We start from the raw sequence: 21555 nt of genomic DNA, 5'->3' as shown, positions 1-21555 counted from the left end.
TAAATCATAGCCCCCTAACACACGGCCAGAACTGCATAGAGTTCCTATACAAATATCTGTTTGTGCTTGTTTACATACAGTGATGAGCGCGCTAATAACCTGCAAAATAGCGCAAATGATGGACAACAAAATGCGTTGTGAAATAAAAAGAGATGAAAATAGTAGAGGTGGGAAATTATTGGTATTAACCTATAAAACATTACCACTTTTTACCTTTAGACGTTAGCTAAGAGCTAGTTGACTTTAGTCATACGTATGACGTTAATGTGACATTAACATTTTTTTAATTTTAAATAATTTTGACGGAGCTTTTAGAACGAATAGAATAAGTGAGTTTGGAAACAAGGCTGTCCATAAATAAATCAAAAACAAAGATTATGAATAATGAGGTAATAATTTTACTTTAATTTTTAAAATATTTTTATTTAAAAACTAATTTAAAAATTAAACAGACACAGTTTTTCCATTCCCTCAAGCAAAAAATATTCAGCTACTACCATGTCAAATTTTGACGTTTATTTGAGTCAGTCGAAATGAAAAAAAAGCTAACGTCTAAAGGTAGGAAACTATTGTAAGTGGTCATGTTTTGTAGGTTTATACCCATAATTTCCCACCTCCACTAGTTTTATCTCTTTTTAGTTCACAACCCATTATGCTGTTCATCTTTTGCGTTATTTTGCCGGTTATTAGCGCGCTCATCACTGTATATGCATTCTGTTGGTCTTTTAAAAACTTTTCCAAGAAAATGGCATTTGACAGAGCAACAAGGTGGTGGTAAAATTAGTGTTTTAATTTTGATCACCTACCTTTTGTTTTTAAAATTTTTATTGGATCACATTTATAATAAGTGTATTTTGTTTACTAATGACTCTGTCTATTATACAGTGATGAGAGCGGTAATAACCGGCAAAATAACGCAAAAGATGGAAAACATATTAAGTTGTGAGATAAAAAGAAATGAAACGAGTAAAGTTGGGAAAATTAGCGACAAAAACGTATAAATTTACATTATATTGATTGTTTTCCACCTTTAGACGTATCAGAGGAGTATGCCAACTAAAACTGTCACTGTCACAAAAATAATATTTTGGGTTTAATCAAATATATATCATGAATGAATTAAATATGAATTAAATCAAATAAATCTTCAAAATTGTATTCTTCCCGCTATACGCTGTGAGCTCGTACGTAGAGGGGGTATTTAAAAGTTCGTGAGCGCCAGTAGCGACAAGTCAGTAAACTTTTTCTAGAAATTTGACATAAATGCCAAAGTGATTAATTTAAAACATTGAAATTAAAAACATTAATAGGAAAAAATATTAGTTGGTCAAAGCTGTGGTGTATATTTTTAACTTAAATAAACTTACGTTTTAAATACTGCATTTAAGTTTTTTTAATATTCCGTAATATGTAATTATAAATTAATCTATGCGCCATCTACACGATAATTGTGAAAGTATCCGAAGTAAGAAATTAACATTTCATCAATAGAACGTCATAATGATTAGCAAAATCTTAAAAAAATCGATTGCAATTTAATTATTTTTTTTGCGTTGTAAATATTACGCGATAAAAATTAAATAATAAATTTAAAAATTTCCGGCGAAAGTTGCATTAGTAATCCGCTAGGTAACGACACCAGCGAAGCTCAGAGCGTATAGGATCGCTATTATATTAATTTATAAATAGGCCCTCTATTTGACAGCTTCACAGTGTTGCCACATCTAAAACGACTGCCTGTTTAAATACAGACGGTCATAGTTAGATGAAAGCTGGTTAGATGAAAGCAATAAGCTGATTTCTAGGCGCATCTTACTCATTTTGAGATAATCGAAAAAAGCCACTTACGCATTAATCTATCTTCGAAGTGTTACCCTCTAACAGTAATTAGGAAATGAATATGATCTGTAATATCTAGATCGTAAATTCAGTAAGTCCTACCTGTTTTTTAATTGACACGCAAAGACAAAACGTCAATGGGGCACGCAGAACAGGCCCGACAGTAAGAACAGAACAACCCTTACTTTCGGTAACCTTAATCCATTCGACGTCATCACCATCTAGCGCCCTTATAGGCACTAACCTCACTTGTCTTTGTTTACCGCTCACAACGACGAGCAAATGTTCTTCGCTAATATATTCCAATTGAAAAATTTTCTTCCCATCGCCTATTTTCGCTACTTCCGTTCGATCCAAATCTATACAATACATACCGTCCTCAGTACCTAGAACTGCAGAACATTCGTGTTATGTTTGAGATCGTTTATGTAGTATTTAATTATGTTAAAGTACTTTCAAATAAAGAGAAGAACAAAGCTTACCTAAATACATGTCAACTAAGACACAAAAGGCATACTATAATTATAAGACAATAAGAAACGAAACACATTCAGTCGTAAGAAGAATAAAAAATGATCATTAGGAACGTTTTTTGAAAGAAATGGAAAATGATTTTTATGGTCTCCAAAAGGAAATATGGCGCTTTATGAGGTCAAAGAACGGAAGTAAAGGAACTAATAGAACCAAAACATATAGAAAAGGATACATGGATTGACTATCTAAAAAAGCTCTATGCAGAGGAAGAACAAATGATGCTATACTCTACTGACTCCGTCTACCGAACAGACGTGAATAAATCACAATATTTCTTCAAAATTCCTTAACTCATGCCCTTGTATACAATACCAATAACAACAATACCGAATTCCTTGTTATTGGTATTGTGTAAAAAGCTGTGTATAGCTGGTTCCGAAAAAAACTGATACGACTCATGGTAGGGGAGCCCAAGCGGGGATTTTTGCAGTTACTCGAGCGCGTCAGATTATCATATGGGGAGAAACGTGGTACCCTGCAGATGTACCTCTGCCATATATTGGCTCTTAACACAGGGGAGTTCGTTTAGGGGGGCCCGAAAAAAAAAATCTCTCCTTAAAAATACTCGAAATTGTCAGATTAAGATAAGGTAAGTTAAGTACATGCAAAACAGTGTATATTTAAAAAATCTGACGATTTGAGCGGGGCGTAAGGGAATTGGTGAGTCACAAAGTTTCACAAGAAAAAGGCGAATATTTCGCGAAATGAACGTCAGATCGAAAAACTAAAAACTACACGTTCAATATTTATCAAAAATTTATCGATAGATACCAAACACGACCCCTCGCAGAGAGGGGTGGGGGATAAATTTTAAATTTTAAATACAAATCCCGCGATATTTAGCAAAATAAACATCAGATTGAAAAACTGCTGAATACAATTATTTAATATTTTTGAAAAATATATCGAATAGTACCAAACGCGACCCCCCACGGAGGTAGGGTGGGGGGTTACTTTAAAATCTTAAATGGGAGCCCCCATTTTTTATTGCAGATTTGAATTCTCTGCATAAAAATAAGCAACTTTTATTCGAAACATTTTTTCGAATTATGGATAGATGGCGCTATATTCGGAAAAAACGATTAATGGAAATGGAAAATTAAATTAAAAAATGGCAAGCGCCCGCTAAAATGGAAAATTTTACTTAACTTTTTTTGGTTTTAGGACCTAATAATCACAACCCAATAGGTCCCCAAAGCGCTCGAGTGACTGCACATTTAGCATACTTCGCTCCCCTACCATTAGTAAGATTTGATCATTTTGAGCAGTGTATTTGATTGGTCTGACATTATATTATATTTATTATGACAGACAAATAATAAAATAAACAAACAAACAACAAACAACTGATTACATAAATATGTTAATTCATAAATTGTAATAATTATTAAGGTCTAAATTTTGATATTATTTTAAATTCCTGCATTTTATAAAGAAAGAGTAGTATCAGTTTTTTTTTGGAACCAGCTGTACAAGGGCGTGAGTTAAGGTATTTTGAAGAATACCTGGGTGAAAATTTATTCACGTGATTACTCCGCCTGTTCGGTAGACGGAGTTTAGAACTGGAAACATCAGAAATTACCACAAATGAAGATGTTAATATAAGTACACAAGAAGTTCGAAAAACACTTGAAAAGCTGAAGAACAGAAAAGCTGCAGGTAAGGATGGAATACAAAACCAATTACTGAAATATTGTGGAGCAGCAATGACAAAACAATTAACAACACTAATTAACAAAATCATAAAACATAATAAAATACCGGAAGAATGGAGAACTACTAGATCTTCTAGAGAAGAATGGAGATCTACTATTCAAAAAAGGAGATAAAAAGCAGACAGAAAACTACAGAGGTATCACCTTGTTAAATACTACCCTAAAACTTACAACTAAAATTTTACAAGACCTAATGAATCAGAGGATAAGTTCAGCAGATGAACAACAGGGTATTCATCTTCACCTTCAACACCTGTTGAATATAAGACAGCTAATCGAAAAATCTAGGGAATTCAATATTCCACTGTACATATGCTTTATATATCATCGTAAGGCCTTCCACAGGGTCAAGTAGAGACACTTATGGCGAATACTAAAAGAAGAAGGCGTACCACAACACCTTATTTCGCTTATAACTGAACTATACGAACACACTACTGGATCAGTTAAAGTGCTTGACACACTTTCGAACGAATTTGATCCAGAACGGGGTGTCAGACAGGGATGTATACTATCTACACAATTATTTAATATATGTATATGGGGAGCATATTATGAGAAGAGCACTTGAAGGATGGGAAAAATGCATTTCAATAAATGGTCATAAAATACACAACCTACGTTTCGCAGATGACACAGCCCTTCTTGCAAATAGTCAAGCAGAGCTGATTGATCTTATCGACTGGTTGAAAACGAAAGTCAAATATTTGTTCCGCAATCAAAAACAATGATCATGATAGTAGATATAATAGTGGACATAACAATCATCCACACATAACCACAATTGACCGGTTTGAGATTGTGAGTTCATACTTATGTATATCTGGGATCATTAATAACAAATACAGGGTCACTACAGGAAGAAATAAAACGTAGATGCGATCTAGCAAAAGTTGCCACAGCAAAAAGTGACAATATGGAAGGACTGTCAAATTTCAAGAGCGTTAAAGATGATGTTAATCAACTGCTAAATATTCCCAATACTGACCTACGGATGTGAATCTTGGATCCTGAGAAAATCGGAAAGAAGAAAGATAGACTCCACTAAAATGTTCTGTTTGAGACGAATGTTATGAATTCCTTGGAGTGATCGTAGGACAAATAATTAAATTTAAGAGAGCTAAAAGTTACCAACGACTCTCCAGTAAAGTCCATCTCGGCCAATTAAAATACTTTGGACATGTTATGAGAGCAAACACAGAAAACATGGAAAGACTATACAAGGAAAGGTGGAAGGCCGAAGATCACGAGGAAGATCCCCAACAAGATGGATCAATCAAATTACAGGAATATGCAAAAGACCTATGCATGAGTTAAAAGAAATGACCAGAGACAGAGATCTTTGAAAACGGACAATACACGACATCACGTCGACCACTACACTCCCTCCGGGGGGTTGGGATTGAAGAGATAGAACCAAACATTACGTTACGACAACCAGAAAAACCAAAATTTTTTATATATGGTAAACCATGTAAAAAATCCTTATGATAGCTAACAAGATAGATAAAAAATCTTTTTATTCCATACCTATTCTGTCGGGATCAATAATTGCCCCACTCAACGCGTTCCTTAATAACGTCAGAGACGTATCAATAAGTTCTCTAGCCACAAGAACTGTGGTATTCGGAAGATTATTTCTTTTCATTATCCTATGAAGTTCAGCTAACGCAACAACCCACTTGTTCTTCTCTGCTTCAGTATCAGCTAACATTAATGTTGAATTTCTAGGCCCAGGTGGCTCCATTAAGGATGTTGTTATCTGTAAAATATTTGTGATAAATTGTGTGTGTTGTATTAAATAACTTATTAATGTTAATAAAAATTTAAGTATTACATTTATATGAGATTAAGCCACATTAATGGTGTAAGGTATATTCCATGTCAAATCACTCACGCAAAAACTTTTGGATCTCCGATTTTTTTTGAAACTTGGTGTATAGCTTCTGCTTGCTTAAATATATTTAAGGTAAAACATCTTCTTCTTTTTTTTTCTAAAAATGTTTTTTATGCGATTTTACAGTGACTTACTGTTTATTTAAACAAATTTGCATTTTCTATCGTAAAGTATCAATGGAAAACATAATATTTTAATAGAAGGGACTTAAAAATGTCATTATATGGCATTATAACAAGTTATTTTGATTCAAAACAAGTTTTTAATAAAATTTTATAGTGTAGAAAACGTTAAAATACCGTTTTTTTACATTTTCCTCCATTCCCAAAATACATCATAATCGATTTGGCTGAAAATTTACCCACAGATAGCCAAAACTTAAGACTTTAAGTAGTTAGAAGGATTTGAATTATATTACAATACCAAAAAAGTTACATGCAATAATATCGGACTTAAAAGTATATATTAGTCCAGTCGGGATAACATTTGAGCTTGTATGCCGAGCTGCCCAAAATTTTATTTTTCTAATCTTTAGGGGAGTCAATAGTAGTCTAAATTTAAAATCGCGAATGAATTCCTCCGTTACGTTCTCCACCATCTTGATTTTAAAGGAGAACCGTTTTTTGCTCAATATCTCCGTCATTTTTAACTTTTCGACAAAAATGGTAGGAACTGAAATTGATCCAAATAACTCGTATTTACAATTATTACAAGTTGTTTTTAACAGTTTTTGTCGTGAGGTCGACATTTTCGAGTTAATTGTACTTACAGTAGACACCTATATTTTTGACTATGATATTGCATGTAACTTTTTTGGTATTGTAATATCATTCAAATCCTTCTCACCACTTAAAGTCCTAGGTTTTGGCTATCTGTGGGCAAATTTCCAGCCAAATCGATTATGATGTATTTTGGGAATGGAGAAAAATGTAAAACACGGTATTTTAACGTTTTCTACACTATAAAATCTGATCAAAAACTTGTTTTGAATCAAAGTAACTTGTTATAATGCCATATAATGACATTTTTAAGTCCCTTCTATTAAAATATTATGTTTTCCATTGATACTTTACGATAGCAAATGCAAATTTTTTTAAATAAAACCAAATCACTGTAAAATCGCATAAAATAACATTTTAAGAAAAAAAGAAGAAGATTTTTTGACCTTAAATATCTTATTTTTACGTGCCGCAGAAGCTACATATAGGTCTGGATCCCGCGTATGAAAAAAAAGGTTGATTAATAGCAAGCTGAAAATTTGTTAATAGGTTAAGGGTGTCTAGTCGGATAAACTTTGATATATGGGAACACTGGAACAGGGGCAGTTTTAATTGTGGAGTAGGTTAAAAATTTGGAACGGTCAGACTACGAAAACGGCACATTTATTTTGTCCGACAGAATAGACTTAAACTCTCCGAACAGAGATTAAACTCTCATGCAAAAATCAGACTGCTATTTATCACCTGTGATAATCCCTGTCATTTGACATATTCTACATGTTCCACTCATTAAAACGCCCATTTGGTGATAAATAGCAATCTGATTTTTGCATGAGATTTTAATCTCTGTTCGGAAAGTTTAAGTCTGTTCTGTCGGACAAAATACATGTGCCGTTTTCGTGGTCTGACCGTTCCAAATTTTTAACCTGTTCCACAATTAAAACTTCCCCTGTTCCAGTGTTCCCATATATCAAAGTTTGTCCGACTAGACACCCTTAAGCTATTAACAAATTTTTAGCTTGCTATTAATCAACTTTTTTTTCATACGCGGGATCCAGACCTAATACCAATTTTCAGACAAATTGAGTGATTTGAAATGGAATCACCCTTAGACAAAATTTATTAAGATTTGGTGTTTCTAAATTTGCATACATTCGTGATCAGTGACTCGTTCAACCCCTTTTAACTACAGCCCTTTCAAAAATAAGGACTGTGAACTGATGAAACTTACAGATCATATAAAATAAACAATACATACACGAGTCAAGAAACTTGTGAAGTCGTAACGATTAAGTTCATTTGAGATACTAATTAGGGGGTGATTTTCCCGATTTTTTTACCAAAAAAAAAAGGGACTAACTTTATTTTGAACGTAACTTGTTTACTTTTGATGCTAGAAATTTTTTTTATACAACAAAAATGAAGCTTTTTTTTTTAACACTTTAAATAAGTTCTAATGAGTTTTCCCCGAAATGTGCTTCATTTTTTGTTATTTCACGTTAAAGTATTCCATTTGGAATTTGACGAATATGAACCTATTTTTAATTAGCTATAACTCTGCTTCTACTAGGTATAGAGACGTGATATATACACCATTTTTTTTAAATTTGTACAGGATATATTTTTGCTAAGAATGTTTTTTCGACAAAATAGTGGTTATTTTGTTGAAAAAATGAATATATTCACTGGCAAATAACTCGAAAAGTATTGACTTGGTGAAAAAACTCTATAGAACAAAAGTTACTTAAAATTAGTCAGTTTATCCATTTCCAGACTTACTTTGGACGAATATTTTTTCACCCCCAAGAGGGGCGAAAACCACCCCCGGGGCAAAAGCACATATCGGCACAATATCACTTTTTTTCTTTGACTTGTTAGCTATGTGTATGCCAAATTTTATGTCAATCCAAGCGGTTCTTTAAAATTCAGAGGTTTTGCAATATTTTACCATTAAAGAACGTACTAGTATTCATGTTTAGGGAGACTATACTGAATAATAAAGTGTAAGTCAAACCATAAAATTGTGTTTTTCTTATCGAGCCGCAAAATTTATTGAACAGCCTAGTATCAGTGTTACAAATTTTTTTCCTGATGTTGTTCCGTTAAATAAATAAATATAATTTCAATGGCAACTGTAATAAAAATTGTTTTCCACGTTAACAAAAATAAACACAATAATTCAATTTTACCGTTACGAATAGTGGTAGTTACGAATTGACGTCGTTACGAATTTTCCTTTATCATTTGTGGAGTTATCAATGGTAGCTATGTACGCAGTTGCTGCCGCTCGGCGGCGCTAGTGTAATTGGGGGTCAACGTTTTGGCAATTCGTGCAGTTTGTATATGGTGTTTTGTTTACGATTTAATAAATAATAAATTATGTCAAAAAATACGGATCTTGCGGACTGTTTGTGCGTTGAAAAACGAATTGAGGAGAAGGAATGCGAGAACTACTGGAAAAAAGGAAGCCCTTATCGAAAGGAAAACTATATTAATCATAGTCTTCAGGTTTTAGCTCAGAGCAAAATAAAAATATTTATGTTGATATGAGTTTTATAGTGAAGTATTTGTATTTGAGCTCTAGAAATAAAACATTAAGACGATGATTAATATAGTTTACCTTTCGATGAGGCCTAATGTATGCAAATTGTTTATTTGTTAAAATTATTTTAAGGGGAAAGGCGCAAAATGTCTGTCAAAATGTTCAATGTGTTTTAAATGTATTCGTTTTTTTTTCGAATGCTGAGAAAACTAATAAATATTTTTGAAAAATTTAACCGAAGAATGAAAGATTACATTGTTACTGAGGGCCAAAAGTCCCTGAAAACTTCAATGTTTATTTTAATAAGTTACAGAGGTGAAAATAAAAAAGAAAATTTAGTGTGATTTTTAATTGCAAATATTTCATTCAAAAGGAACTTTTTATTTATTCTCAGGGACCTTAGGTCCTCGGTAATAACGTATAGTCCAAGTAATGAAGCTTAAAATAGGACAAAACCTCGCAATTTTTACAGAATGGATCGATTTGCTTGAAAATTTGAGAATAAGTAATGGATAGTCCAAGGATCAAAATCTATATCATGCCAAAAGGCGCTTTACAATTTTACCATGGGGGTGGTTGCCACCCCATCTCGGGGGTGGAAATTTTTAATATTTTTCTGACCTCAAGAGTTGGTAAAAATATTCATTATAAGCATAAAACGTTCTATACATTTTTTTGATAAAACTAATAAATAGTTTTCGATTTATTCGCTATCGAAAGTGTTAGTTTTATATCGAAAAAATCAATGTTTTTAATCAGTTTTCTGCACATAACTCAAAAAGTTTTCGTTTTATCAAAACAACTTTACCTAACAAAAATGTACCTTTTGAAAAAATAAACAAAACTGTTTTTTTTATTTTCTTTAAGACCAATAGTAATCGAGCTATACTTTATTAAATGTTGGCTCTTCTTCGTCAAATGCTAAATATTGTAGTTTCAAAGTCAAAGGACGGGATAACTATGCATTTTTCAAGGATAACTTGTAAAAACTAATTTAAAGTATTTAAAAATATGTATCTCCAGAAATAAAAAAAAATCTCTAGCTAAAAAAATTAAGTGACTTATAATGAAAAGAATGTCAGTCCCTATTTTTTTTTCAGCAAAAAAATGATCGTAAACAACCACCTATTCACCACCTTAATTAAAATTTGTCATTTACCTGATTTGGTTTCCTTGATTTATGTATTGTTAATAGGTTCTAGAAGTTTGGTTAGCTTAGAATGATTAGTTTTTAAAAAAATGGAGTTAAAATCGAATAACGAGTTTTTGTAGTTTGGTAAAAAATGCCCTTTTCTTCAGAATGGAAAGATTAGCATCAGAGATACGAAAAAATATTTAAATATGAAATTGTAGCTTATGTAATTCCCAAGATCATAGTTTGCAAAATTTTTTTTTACAGCAAAAATTGAGTGAGATATTGACACTTAAAACTTGTAATATCATGCAAAATCCACCTTTACCAACCCTTTCAATGCCACCTCTTTTTGTGACTGAGAATTTTAAAAAGATTTAGTGACAGTAGTCTTATAGATCTTGTAATAACCTAAAAAATTCTTTTTTAACGAACTTTCTAAGATAAAAAATAAAAAAGTTACGGTTAAAATATCAATATATTTTTTTGAAAAAAAAAAAAAAAAAAGAAAGAATCTAATTGGAATCATAATAATGTAAGTTAGCGATGTCTTTAGCCATTGGCCTTATTTATTCTTCTTTATTTATGTGTTAATAATAGATTCTAGAAGTTTGACTGGCTTCGAATGATTAGTTTTTAAAAAACTGAAGTTTAAAGCGAATAACGAATATTTGCAATTTGGTAAAAAATGTCATTTTATTCAGAATAGAAAGATTAGCATCACAGATACGAAAAAATGTTTAAATATAAAATTGTAGGTAATTTAATTCCCTAGAACTTAGTTTGATAAAATTTGTTATACGGCAAAAATTGAGTGAATCGTAAATGAGTATACCATCGAAAAACATTGACTTTTTAGATATAAAGCTAACACTTTCGATAGCGAATAAATCAAAAACTATTAATTTTATCAAAAAAATGTATAAAATATTTTTTGCTTAGAATGAATGTTTTTATTAACTTTTACGGTCAAAGTATAATAAAAAATTTCCACCCCCGAGATGGGATGGCAACCACCCTGACGGTAAAAGCGTCTGTCGGCATCATATAGATTTTGATCCATGGACTATCCACTACTTATTCTCAAATTTTCAAGCAAATTGATTCATTCTGTAAAAATTGCGAGGTGAAAAGCTTTGGTTCCTGGACTAGTAATCTTTCATTCTGCGTTTAAATTTTTCAAAAATACTTATTAGTTTTCTCACACACATGCTCGTATCAACCCCAGCCCCGGGGAACATGTGTGTTCCAATGGAAAAGTGGAACCCACATGTCCGAAGATCAAACCGGTCACACCCCGTAATGGAGTGGTACCTATCTGACCCCCAAGCTATACCTCCACCCCTCCCCATCGAAGGACATACCGAATGGGGAGGCGTTGATCTTAATGTTACTTTGGATGCCCTGGGTAATGGGACACCCTTTGTATTACTTCATGTGGTTAAGCCACCTGGTTTTAGGGGTAGCTAGAAGAGCTTTTCTCCCTATTAATGACTAAGTTAATTTTTTACTTTACTTTGGACTTGAGTCCTAAAAAAATGTGTTCCGGACATCAAGGCACCAATCTAAATCGGTGTCTTGCTGTCCAGACCGTGTGTGCTCGGTCACTCAGCCGGCGAATTGGCAAAATAAATTTTGTTCTCCTCGACGGCTGAGCGCCCGAAAGGTGTGGCCATCAAGCCCACGTCTGTCGGTACGTGACCTTGATGCTCACATTCCGCGGCTATGGTCCATTTGACCTACCTGAAGGGTACTTAGTGCCTGAAGGGCGACATTTGTGTTTCGATATTCTGTGGTTATCTCAATTTTTCATTCTTAAGGGTTTCCTCTATATCCAGCTAACTGCTGTCTAGGCCGTCTATGTACCGTTCTTTGGTTTTCGTCGTAGTTAGTCAATTCTCTTAATAATCTGCTAGGATGGTGTCTGATATTGTTAAATATTTCATGTGCTCTTTCGTCTATCATTCTCAGGACTTTCTTTTGTTGCGTATGTCCAAATACATATCTTAATGGGACATATGTAGGTATATTCAGAGCTTCCCTGATCATGTGGTTTTGGATGGTTTGTATTTTTTTCTTATTGGTTTTACACGTGTGCCCCCATGCGGCTGAGGCGTATGTTAGAGTTGGCAAAATTATACAATTTGCCATCCTAATCTTTGTCTTAAATCTCAGTTTACTCTTTCGACCTATTAGCGATGACAGTTGACTCCTAAGGGCTTTAGCTTTGTTGACCGTTTGTTTTACGTGTTCTGTAAAGGTCAGCCTTTTGTCCAACATTACGCCTAGGTATTTGGCTTGATTTGACCATTCAATTTGGGTATCAAATAGGGATAGTACCTCATTTGGTCTGCCTCTTCTTTTTTGGTACATAACGGCCTGTGTTTTGTCAGGATTGACAGCTATTTTCCACTGCACACACCATTCTTGTAGTTCGTCAAGAGCTCTTTGTAGATGTCTTGTTGCAAAATCTGGGTGGGTACTGCTAAAAGCTATCGCTGTATAATCTGCGTATAGACTTAGCAACGATCTGGGTTCAGTTGGGGTGTCTGCCGTATATATGGTATATAGATATGGCGACAACACTGCCCCCTGTGGCACACCAGCCTCCATGGTCCCAACTTCGGACAGGGTTGGCCCTATCCGAACTCTGAACCTCCTGTTGGCTAGGTATGACGAGAGAAGACACGTCATCGCCTCACTATAACCATATTGGTTCATTTTATACAGCAGGCCGTCGTGCCATACCCTGTCAAATGCTTTACTGACGTCTAGAAAGGCGGCCGCTGTATATTTCTTTTCGTTGAACCCTTTCGTGATATATTCTGTTAACCTCAGCACTTGAAGTTCACACGAGTGCTCGGATCTGAATCCGAACTGTGCTTCAGGTATTGTTCCGATTGCTTCAGATTCTTCTTTTAGCCTAACTAATATGACCCGCTCTGCGATTTTGCTTAATGCTGATAATAAGCTTATCGGTCGATAATTCTGTGGAAATGTACCATTTTTTCCTGGTTTTTCAATCATGATTACGTGAGCCTCTTTCCATCTGTCAGGAAAATGTCTTAGTCTTAAGATGTTGTTTATTAAATTTGTTATGTACACTATTGCTTTTCCTGGCAGATTTTTCAGAGCTCTGTTTGTAATCTTGTCCGGTCCTGGAGCTTTTTTAGCATTAGTACGCTTGATCAGCTGTCTGACCTCTTCAGGGGAGGTGTGTGTAATACCTATAATGCCCTTTCTTATTTTTAGAATTCTACATCTTCGTTCGACTTCTTCTGTGAAGTCTAGATCTTCATCGGGATGATAGTTTTCCCTACATTCTCTTTCTAGCGTGTTTTTCATTACTTCCGCTTTGTCTTCTTCTGTGTACACAATTCCATTTTCACCGTGTAAAGGAGGGATTGGTTTTTTATCTTTTCTTAGTATTTTAGATAGCTTCCAGAACGCGGATTTATTTGGGTTTAGTTGCTGGATATAGTTGTCCCAGTTTTCATTTCGATGATCGTCTAATTGTTTTTTGACTTCCCTATTCAGTTCATTAGCAATTCTTTTGTCCTCTGGGTTTCTTGTTCTGTTGGCTCTTCTTCTTTTCCTGTTTTTCTCGTTTATCAGTTCTTTCAGCTCATTGCTGATTTCCCTGAATCTTCCTTTTGTTGTTGGAGTTTTTTCTTCTGTGGTGCTGGCCTCGATAGCGTTTTGTATCGTTTTTTCTAGATGTTTAACGCATTCCTCTAGTTCTTCTTTTGTATTTATTGTTGGTATTGCACCAATAGTTTCACTTACTATTCTTTTGTAGTTTGGCCAATTTGTTCGTTTTTTCTTATAGGTTTGCAAGTTGTTTGTTTCTACTGCTCCCAGGGTCAGTACAATTGGGTTGTGATCTGAGTCACCCTCATTCATTGAATATATTTCGTATTGTTGACCCACATTTTGTAGAATTGCTATGTCTAGGAATGTGGGAAGTCTGTTTCCACCATGGAAGCATGTGGGTTCTATGGGTCCCGCCACCATCGTGTTTGGTCGTTCTTCGAGATAGCCACACAATATTCTCCCGTTGCGGTTTGTGGTTCTATCGAACCAGTTCGGAGATCTTGCGTTCAGATCTCCTATAATGATAGAGGGCTCTACTGTGTCTAATATGACATTTAAGTCTTCCTTGAAGATTGGATCATTTGGTCTAACATATGCTGAAACAATTTTCAGCATATCTTTTCCTGTCTTGATCCTCACTATGGTGGCTTCCATAGTGATGAGTCCGTCTGGTGTAGGAATTACTTGGTGTTTGATTCCTTTTTTCACCAAGATCGCCGATTCTCAGGATTCGAGAAAATGAATATATTTAAATCACATTGAAAATTTTGACAGGCAACATTTTGCGCCTTTCCCATAACAAATAAACAACTTACGATTTTTTACAGTCGGATTCAGGGGCAATACGTAATCTGTTTCAACAAAATGTTTATTGCAGATACGTGCATTTATTGTATCCCTTCTTATTGCTACAATCCACTTTTTTCTCATCGGAATATCTTGGAGAAACCTGTGCCCTGATGTTCTCAATGAGCCCAAAGGCACTGTACAACATTGAGGCATTTTATTTTCTCAAATTAAATTCATACAGCGAAACAAATATGCAATATTTATTTAGAAATAGATTGATTTGAAGAGTTGACGTAACCTCCATCTACACAAGCGCCACCTACGTTGAGCTTTCCAGATTAGCTGCCATTGTCGCGATACGATATGTGTTGTCACGATTTATCATATATTGGTTGTGTACATCGTGTATCGTGTAGGTACATTTTCATTTCAGCAGGTAGAAAATGTGAACATTCAACATGAAAGTATTAATTCGTGCAAAGAGAAAAGCTTTATGTAGGTTTGATTCAAAAATTAACAAGTTACTAAAAAGAGACCTTCAAAGGCCCGAAAGCTGAAAAATCAAAGATAAAGGTAGCTTTACCTTAAAAATGCACGGAATATCTTTCTTATTCGCGTGAATCACATCCAAATCTTTAACGCTGGACACACTGAATTGTGGATCTCTCATATCCAACACTTGCGCCACATGAACACTTGGTAAGGCATTTCGATCGGCAGATATGTCGTACAAGAAAAGTTTGAAATCACAAACAACTACGAATTGTCGGATCCAACCTGAAAATCAGGAAGAGTGATCAAATGATCTTTTTTATGTTTTTTTGAGTTACCTTTCTTAACACCACCTGTCTTTGGAACTTTGACATAACCTTCGTATGCTGTTCCAATGCCTCTGGTAGGATCGATGCCCAGAGGACGTTTAGCTAAAATAAAAGATTTTGTTAAAGAGTGTTTGAATGATTATCGAAAAAAGTGTTAAATAAAAATAATAAATTTTACAAACAAATATCAACATAAAAAATCAAGTTAGAATTGTATTTTTGTTTAAAATATAAACCATGTAGCTCTTCTTTTTGTATAGACATGACTCTGATCGGTCAAATATTGGAAACATGGCGAAACTACTGTGGCGAGCTGTATAAAAATAACGAGGTATCAGCAGAAAATCAGTGGCCTTCTGAGTACCCTAGAGAACCTACTGTCTTACTCGCTGAAGTCAAAGATGCAATTAAATCACTAAAGAGAAATAAATCCCCAGGCATTGATTCAATACCATGTGAAATACTACAGTTACTAGGTGACAAAGGATTACATATCATCCATTCTATCTGCGTCGCTGTTTGGAATTCAGGAAAATGGCCATCTGATTGGTGTACCTCAATTTATATCCCACTACACAAAAAAGGAACTACTACCAGATGTGAAAACTACCGCACACTGTCACTAATAACACATGCTAGTAAAATCTTGTTGCATATAATCAAAAACAGATTAAAAACCTATCTACATTACCAAATACCTCAGAAACAAGCTGGGTTTGTAAAGGGTAAAGGTATAAGGGAACAAATCCTGAACCTGAGACAACTTATTATTGAAAAGTCTACAGAATTTCAAGTACCTATAATTATATGCTTCGTTGACTACCAAAAAGCATTTGATTGTGTTAGCTGGATAAATCTGTGGTCAATTTTAATAGAAATGGGCGCACCAATGCACCTGGTGACACTTAAATCTGTACCAGTCTAATATAGCGACAGTATGACTAGATCAGAAGTTCTCAAACCAATTCAAGACCTATAGAGTTGTTATACAAGGATGCGTGTTGTCACCTGACTTATTTAACATTTATGGTGAACATGTCATGAGGATGGTTTTAGAAGGATGGGCCGGTGGAGTAACAGTAGCTGGTAGGAAAATCTCCGATTTAAGATTTGCTGATGACACTACACTTATAGCAGCAAATGAGCAAGAAATGGTTAATCTTCTGCGAAGAGTTGAGTATGAAATAATTAATGGATTATTTCAAAGAAAAAATTTTTTCATCTTTTTTCGAACAACTTTAACTCCAACATATGTAAATTTGATACTGTTTTTATCGTAAATATTAAAATAATCTTTAAACGTTGTGGCTGAAGTAATAATACAACTAGGTTACATTGACAGTTCTTAATGTCATTTTGGGTTGCTCTTGAATTCAGTTGTCAGTTGGCCATTGAAATCAAATATGTGAGGTTTTCTCAAAAAAAAAAACAAAATTCCAACCACGTGGGAAGAGTCCTGTGTTGCCCTGGGTAACATCCAGGCATATCTTTAACATCACTTGAATTTTATATAAATATGTAAAATATAACATATTCGTTTACATTTAAAGGGTTTTTACCCAATACATTTTGGTGGCTCAGGCATGCAATTTTTGTAAGTATGACCTCTTGTTTTTAAAATCTCTTGTTTATACTTAATTTTAGGAGTTTTAGAACACTGATGATGGATTTCTTAATCCGAAAACGTTTTGTATTATTGTGACCCTTATTTAGGGTATTTTGAAATATACCTTTTACAGAAAACCTGGTATTTTTGTGATTAGTCTAAGATCGCTGCATTTGGTGGGCCTGCTTTTCTTTGTTACTGTTATAGACAACAAACGAACTCCAACCAATAATTTGGTATTTTTCCTTCGTTGTAAATTTTGTTAAAGAAGTTAAGTGGGTAATGATTTTCTTGATCTAAAAGTTTAAGTAGCTCAGTAGGATTTGATATGGTCCAAGTGCTTTATTATTTTTGGCTTGCTGTATTGCTTTTCTTGTCTTGGGAAAGTTATTATTTTAAGTCGTATATTCGAGAAAAAATCATGCAAGTTTATCAATCATGCAAGCCTCTTCTGAAAGTTCTTTAAAAAGTTATAAAAGTAATTTTAGAACAAGCCACTTATAAAAATAATCAACGAAAATATGAGCATGTAGCTAAATATATCAATATTATAAACTTACTTTGATCTGCAGGAACAGGACAAACTGCTGGAACATGTGCACAACAGGAAGTATGACATGTGAAGCCGCATATTTCACACACCATTCCTTGTCGCATAAGGCCCACCATTAGAGAAGTACAATGGCTACATTTCGTAGGACTAGAAAACGTTCTTACCAAAAATTGATGAGCTTTATGTTTCAAGGGAGATTGGGGTTCGTGCTAAAAAAAATAACCACATTAAATCCGTCAAATTAGTATTCTACTATGTAGTTTTATAAATTTTTTGTACAATAAAATATAGTTTATAATTTCTCTCTAAAAGGTCTAAGATATTTGTAGAGGTATTGAAAACAAAGGTTAAAATTGTTCTACAAATTAAACGTAAAAAAATTTCAAGCATGTCATAAAATTTATATTTTTCTTTACATCAAGAACTTCCTTCGCCACCTGAATATATATTTAAGTATAACCTGACAAAGCGCGATATTTCTACATTCGTTAGATTAAAAACTCGACATGCAAAATATGAGGCACATCTGCACAAATTAGGAATAGTTAATTCATCAGTTTGCTACCTCTCCCCAGTACTATTTAAGATCTATTTAAATGAAGCACTAAAACACTGGAGACGATCTTGTTCAGGGATGGGAATTCAACTTGACGATAATACAACGTTGTATACTGTACATTTCGTGGATGACAAAGTCGTAGCAGCAGCGGATAAGGAAGATTTAGAATTCATGACGAGACGGTTATTTCAAACATATGAAGAGTGGGGCTTTTCTGTAAATACAGGGTGATCAACTTCTGTGACAAAGTCCAATATATTTGTTATTATACAATATATGAAAAAAAGTTGTGAATAAAAGTTATAGACACCTTTAATGTACACATTTTAAAATTAGTGAGAAATATACAGGGTCCTCCATAACATGGTGCCAAGCCAAAGTTATGTTTTTTTAAATGGAACACCCTATATTTTATTCAAAATCTAGTTTCTCTGCATTTTTTTGATTAAAAATATATAACACTTGTCTGGGGTTATACCGGGCGTTTGAAAGCTATGAGCACTTTTATTAAAAAAAATCATACTGATTTAATCGCCCTGTATGTTTCTAACGGTGTAATGTAAACTTATGTTTTTACTGTTTTTGACTGTTAAAATTAAAGTAGTTTCGCAAAAATATACAGTTTTTTTATAACTACACAAATTATATACAGGGTGAGTCAAAATGTAAATACAAGATTTTCTGCATATTTTAAATGGAACACTCTGTATTTTATATTACAATCGAAAAAGTCTATCACTATACTTGCATATCTTTTAAATATTCCCTATACCTAAAGTTATTAGTTTTCGAGATATTTTAGTTTTATTGTTGATAACAACATGTATTACTTAGTCATTAATAACAATACTTTAATTTATCAAGGAAACTAAATTAAATAAAAATATGTTCAACGTACTTCTCTTATGTTTCTTATAAAAGGTGTTCAAAGTGACCTCCCATAACGTCTACACAGCCTGGAGACGAGTTTCGAAAGACCTACTGATGTTTGTAAGCATTTCTTATGTGACACTTTGAAAGGCGTTTTTAATCCTTATACGTCTTTAATATAACACCAGAAAAAGAAATTTTGTTCAATTCTGGTGATCTGGGTGGCCAAAGAACTGGCCCATCTCTTCCTATCCATCTTTCAGGAAATAATTCATCGAGTTCACCGTTGACAAGTGCGTTGTGGTGAGCAGTGGCTGCAGGGTATTAAAGACGTAGTGTATAGGACACCTCCAACAACAGTTGATGATATGAAAATAAGGATTAAAAACGCCTTTCAAAGTGTCACATAACAAAAAGATTACAAATGTGAGTAGGTCTTTCGAAACTCGTCTCCAGGCTGCGTAGACGTTATGGAAGGTCACTTTTGAACAGATTTCATAAGAAATATAAGAAGTACTATGACATCTGTGACGCCTGTTCTTCTTCTGATTTCTTCCGCCTGTCCTTCTAATTTCACAGATGTCACAGAGCGAATAGCATGGCAGAAGTGGAATTGGGCGGGCCATGTAGCCAGAATGAAGGACGGGAGGTGGACCCAAAAAATTACAGTGTGGAGACCAAGAGAAGACAGAAGAAGTAGAGGTAGACCACCTACACGATGAACAGACGGCGTCAAAAGGATTGCTCGGAATTGGTCGCAGAAAGCCCAAGATCGACAAAACTGGAAGAAATTAGGGGAGGCCTATGTTCAACTTTGGATGCAGAAGGCTGAATGATGATGATGATGATAAGAAGTACGTTGAACATATTTTTATTTAATTTAGTTTTCTTGATAAATTAAAGTATTGTTATTAATGACTAAGTAATACATGTTGTTATCAACAATAAAACTAAAACATCTCGAAAACTAATAACTTTAGGTATAGGGAATATTCAAAAGATATGCAAGTATAGTGATAGACTTTTTCGATTGTAATATAAAATACAGGGTGTTCCATTTAAAAATATGCAGAAAATCTTGTATTTACATTTTGACTCGCCGTGTATACAATTTGTGTAATTATAAAAAAACTGTATATTTTTGCGAAACTACTTTAATATTGACAGTCAAAAGCAGTAAAACCATAAGTTTACATTACACCGTTAGAAACATACAGGGCGATTAAATCAGTATGATTTTTTTAATAAAAGTGCTCATAGCTTTCAAACGCCCGGTATAACCCCAGACAAGTGTTATATCTTTCTGCGAAACTACTTTAATATTGACAGTCAAAAGCAGTAAAAACATAAGTATACATTACACCGTTAGAAACATACAGGGCGATTAAATCAGTATGATTTTTTAATACAAGTGCTCATAACTTTCAGACGCTAGATTTATACCCCAGACATGTGTTATATCTTTTTAATCAGAAAAATGTACAGAAACCAGATTTTGAATAAAATATAGGGTGTTCTATTTAAAAGAACATAACTTTGGTTTGGCACCATGTTATGGAGGACCCTGTATATTTCTCACTAATTTTAAAATGTGTACATTAAAGGTGTCTATAACTTTTATTATTAACTTTTTTTCATATATTGTATAATAACAGATATATTGGACTTTGTCACAGAAGTTGATCACCCTGTAGAAACAAAACGCAATACTTATGCATCGGGACTGAAGTAGAATATCTAATAGTTAACGAACAAGAAACAATCAAGAACTGTGAGAAATATAATATATATTTGGGAACAACAATCAACAAGAGTGGGCGCACCGAAAAAGAGATAGAGCAAAGGATCGTGAAAGGAAAAAGGGTGATTGGATGCCTAAACCCGATGCTATGGTCAAAAGAACTATCTAATCAAAGAAAACATCTTACTGTGTTTTAACCTACGTAACATGTCTGTTTACCCTATCACTATCCCAACAAACCAATTAGCATAATTTGGACGTACTAATATGACAACAACTAAGTTGCAACGCAATCCTTGTAACGGCATGTAAGTAGATTAGAACAATATTACTACCTCTTTTATTATTACTACTTTGAATTTGGAAGCATATTTAAGTCAGCTTATGTTTATTTTGTTTTTTAATGGTTAAAAATTTTAATCTCAACAAATTCACAAACTGTATGCACCCATTTGCACATACATGCCTATGAGCATTTTTACTCATAGGTGTGCCTTTGTATATACCAATATTCTGAAATGTCAACAGTTGCAAACCTTTATTTCAAAAAATTTTATAAAATTTTTTAAAATTTTTTAAATTTGGCTTTCTATTAACATCTCTTCAATCAGACACTGTTCTAACACAAGTTTTCTCTTATTGTA

At 33.8% G+C, this 21555-nt stretch overlaps 1 protein-coding gene across 3 annotated transcripts in view; it reads right to left on the bottom strand.

The window, feature by feature from the left end:
* Positions 1–21555, bottom strand: part of LOC114349379 (serine/threonine-protein kinase Genghis Khan) — a 217796-nt gene that overhangs the window by 53128 nt on the left and 143113 nt on the right. For all 3 annotated transcript variants that reach the window (XM_050648108.1, XM_050648111.1, XM_050648109.1), the window contains 5 exons: positions 17749–17950; positions 15592–15684; positions 15345–15538; positions 5619–5850; positions 1942–2231 (listed from right to left, as the gene is read on the bottom strand). In XM_050648108.1, coding sequence (XP_050504065.1) covers positions 1942–2231; positions 5619–5850; positions 15345–15538; positions 15592–15684; positions 17749–17950 — 1011 coding nt within the window. The remainder of the gene's footprint in view (positions 1–1941; positions 2232–5618; positions 5851–15344; positions 15539–15591; positions 15685–17748; positions 17951–21555) is intronic.

The sequence above is a fragment of the Diabrotica virgifera genome, chromosome 4 (assembly GCF_917563875.1).
Source record: "Diabrotica virgifera virgifera chromosome 4, PGI_DIABVI_V3a".
Taxonomy (NCBI): Eukaryota; Metazoa; Arthropoda; class Insecta; order Coleoptera; family Chrysomelidae; genus Diabrotica; species Diabrotica virgifera.
This window is presented reverse-complemented; position numbering and strand designations above follow the sequence as displayed.